The 3,418-nt window shown below is 56.2% G+C and overlaps 2 protein-coding genes across 2 annotated transcripts; both read left to right on the top strand.

The window, feature by feature from the left end:
• Window positions 1–100: 100 nt before the first annotated feature.
• Window positions 101–1,627, top strand: CTAM01_17179 (uncharacterized protein; the record flags this gene model as incomplete). The annotated part of the gene is made up of 1 exon (XM_060533168.1): window positions 101–1,627. A coding segment is annotated over one exon (1,527 nt), but the record flags the coding sequence as incomplete, so codon positions are not given.
• Window positions 1,628–1,686: 59 nt separating this feature from the next.
• CTAM01_17178 (zinc knuckle) lies at window positions 1,687–3,353 on the top strand (the record flags this gene model as incomplete). The annotated part of the gene is made up of 2 exons (XM_060533167.1): window positions 1,687–3,216; window positions 3,294–3,353. The coding sequence occupies 2 exons, from the start codon at window positions 1,687–1,689 to the stop codon at window positions 3,351–3,353; spliced, it is 1,590 nt and encodes a 529-aa protein (XP_060372254.1).
• Window positions 3,354–3,418: the final 65 nt, after the last annotated feature.

The raw sequence follows: 3,418 nt of genomic DNA, 5'->3' as shown, positions 1-3,418 counted from the left end.
AACGCACCATCGAGAGCACGCCACTCAACTTAGCAGACACCTTCAGACAGCACTCAAATCAATCGACACCGCAAACGAACACCCCCTTGACCCGAAAGCCGTGAGACTCACTCTCATTGCCACCATCGCCCTGCTGGCCAAATTGCAGAAATTGCCCGAGCTCGGACACCTCCACCAAGCTATTGAGAGTCTACGTGCGGAAAATAAGACAGCGAACGAGAGCAACATCCGCGAATCGAGAACCATCAGGATTGCTATGCAGCAGAATATGGCCGAACTGAAGGAAAACACCAACACAACGCGCGCAGCCAGCGCGGCTGCCAAGGAGGCTTGGAAAGCCAGCGAGCTGGCGGTCAAGGTCGTGAAGGATATCAAAGCACTGGAGCCGATGAATCAGGGGAACACCGTGCAGTCATATGCCAGCGTAGCCGCCCGAGGAGGACTTGCAGGGAGCATGCATAACCCCTGTAACCAGAGAGTGTCCCAGACCCAGATTCTGCGTGAAATCATAGTGAACATTAGAGACCCTATCACCATTGCCAGCATAAGAGCCATGAACCCCCGTAGCCTCAAGGCGCACGTAGACCGCGCCATCGAACAAAGCAGCAACGAGCATATCCGCAAGCTCAAGACCGTGTCCGCCAATCAACTCAAGAGCGGCGACCTGAGCGTCAAGACAGCAACGACGAAAGACATGGAGGCCCTCCGGCAGTTTGCCGAGGACTGGGAAAACCACATCGGCAACGGAGCCGCCGTGAGGATCCCAACCTACGGAGTGCTGGCGCACGGCATCAGAACCAGCTCCATGAACATGGACCGCTTTACAGAAATCAGAGACGACCTGCTGCAGGACAACAAAGCATTCATCCCCAGAGCGGACATCAAATACGTAGGCTGGCTGACCCAATCGGCCAGCAAAAAGACGGCATCATCAGTGGTCGTGGAGCTCTCAAGGGCAGAAGACGCCAACAAACTGATTGACGAGGGACTCATATGGCAAGGCCAGGTGTTCCAATGCGAACGATACGATAGACAGTGCCGTCTGAGGCAGTGTTTCAAGTGCTGCGCATACGGCCACATAGGAACCCAATGCAAGGCAACGACAACATGCGGCTACTGCGCGCAAGAACACGCGACCCGGGATTGCCCCTCGAAGAGCGACACGACGACCCCAAGGAAATGCGCCGCATGCCACGGCGAACATGAAGCGTGGCACGGCGGATGCCCTACCAGGATCCGCGAGAAGGCCAAGATCAAGGCCGCCTACGGCCAACGGTCGAGGTACCACCCGGAACAGACGGCCCCGGCGCCGGCCCTCGGACCGGAAGCTCGGACCAGGCCGAACCCAAGGACCATACGGCCGACATTGGAACCAGGCCAATCCCAGGAAAACCGACCGAGCCGGAGCAGGTCCCCGACGAAGAAGATCCAGAAGAGGCCTAACCCGACAGCAACCCAGGAATCGGAGGAGACGATCACCGTAGCCGCAGAGTATACGCGTCCGAGACGCACAATCATCCGATCGCGAAGAGCGCTCGAGGCGCTCGACCCCAACACGCAGATGACAGACACGCAGACGATAAGCAACAGCACAGCGATGGAGATCGTCGTCGACGATAGCGAATGAACGCACAACATACACTCACAATACTACAGTACAACGTAAGAAAATCGAAGGACACCGTCATGGCGACACTTCTCCGTGACCCGAACATCGATAATTACGACATCATTGCTATTCAGGAACCCTGGAGGAACCCCTACAGCGCAACGACGCACCATCCGGCCAAGGATCGGTTCCACCTGTGCTACCCCTCGAGCGAGGAAAATGGCCCGGCCAGGGTCTGCTTCTTCATCAACAAGAAGCTCGACCACTCTCGTTGGCAGTTTAGGGAGGTCAGCAGAGACCTCTGCACTCTGGTTATTGCAACAGATGACGATGCCGAAATAAGCCTGGTGCTACATAATGTGTACAACCCGTCACCGCGGGAGGAAGATCGGCAGCCGGTCCTACAGCAGCTACGAACAACACTGGAAACACACCAGCACGTCGAGCAAATCGTCGTCGGCGACTTCAACCTACACCATGAGCTGTGGGGAGGCAGCGATATCCGAGCGCCGGACCGTGAAGCAACCGAGCTTCTAGATCTAATGGACGACATGAACCTCACGAGTCAACTGAGAGCGGGAACCATTACGTACGAAGAAGGAGACCGCCGGACAACTATCGACCTCTGTCTCGTTACCGTAGGTCTTGTTGACCGAATGATCAGATGCGAAGTAGATCACAACATCAACCATGACTCCGATCATCTACCCATAGCAACGTCGCTGCACCTAGCAGTGACCGAGCTGCAGCGAGAGGAGAAACGAAAGTGGAAAGCTATTGATAAGGAAACATTTATCGAGACTCTCCGTGGATCGTTGCCAGAGATACAAAGACCAAGAACGAAGACAGCGCTCGACAGATATGTAGAGACAACCATGGACGCCCTCTCAGCCGCTATCAAAGCCGCGGTCCCGACCAGCACCCTTTCACCAAAGTCTAGGAGAGGCTGGGACGTGCAGTGTGCAGCCATCTTGGCCGAGACGAAGCGACTCCGCCGCGACCACAGCGAGCGACAGACAGAAGAGAGCTGGGAGGCATACAGAACAGCACGCAACAGGAAAGGCCGCATCATAAAGAAAGCTCTCCAACAAGCACATCGCGAAGCAGTCGAAACAGCGGCCGAGTCACCTAGATCGCTATGGAAGATCGCCAAATGGGCCCGGAACAGACAAAGCCAGCCGTCGACCGTCACGCCGGAAATCAGGAACCCTAACACGTCTCAGGTCGCCGCAACGCCCGAAGAGAAAGCTGCACTCTTCAAGGAGACCTTCTTCCCCCCGCCACCCGAGGCAAATCTCGAAGACATCGACAACGCATCGTACAGCAACCAGATTGGCCTGCCGCCAGTATCGGAAAGCGAAGTAGAAGTCGCCATCCAGGAAGCAGCACCGCTGAAGGCCCCGGGCCCCGACGGCATCACGAACCTGGCACTTCAAGTGGCCAGACCTTGGATCACGCCACATCTCGTCCGCATATTCAACCAGAGCCTCCGACTAGGATACTGTCCACAACACTTCAGAAAGTCCACCACGGTGGTGCTCAGAAAGCCAGGCAAAGACAACTACACAGCGCCCAAAGCATACAGGCCGATAGCCCTCCTTAACACGGTGGGCAAGATCATGGATGCCATCATAGCGAGGAGACTGAGCTACCTTGCCGAAACACACGGATTGCTACCAGATAGCCACATGGGCGGGAGAAGACGTCGGTCGACGGAACACGCACTGCACCAAATCGTGGATAGGATATACGAAGCCTGGGGTTCAGGACAGGGAATGGTAGCAAGCCTACTTCTCCTGGACGTGTCAG

This window comes from Colletotrichum tamarilloi (genome assembly GCF_030869305.1).
Source record: "Colletotrichum tamarilloi strain Tom-12 chromosome Unknown Scaffold_390.1, whole genome shotgun sequence".
NCBI classification, from domain to species: Eukaryota; Fungi; Ascomycota; class Sordariomycetes; order Glomerellales; family Glomerellaceae; genus Colletotrichum; species Colletotrichum tamarilloi.
This window is presented reverse-complemented; position numbering and strand designations above follow the sequence as displayed.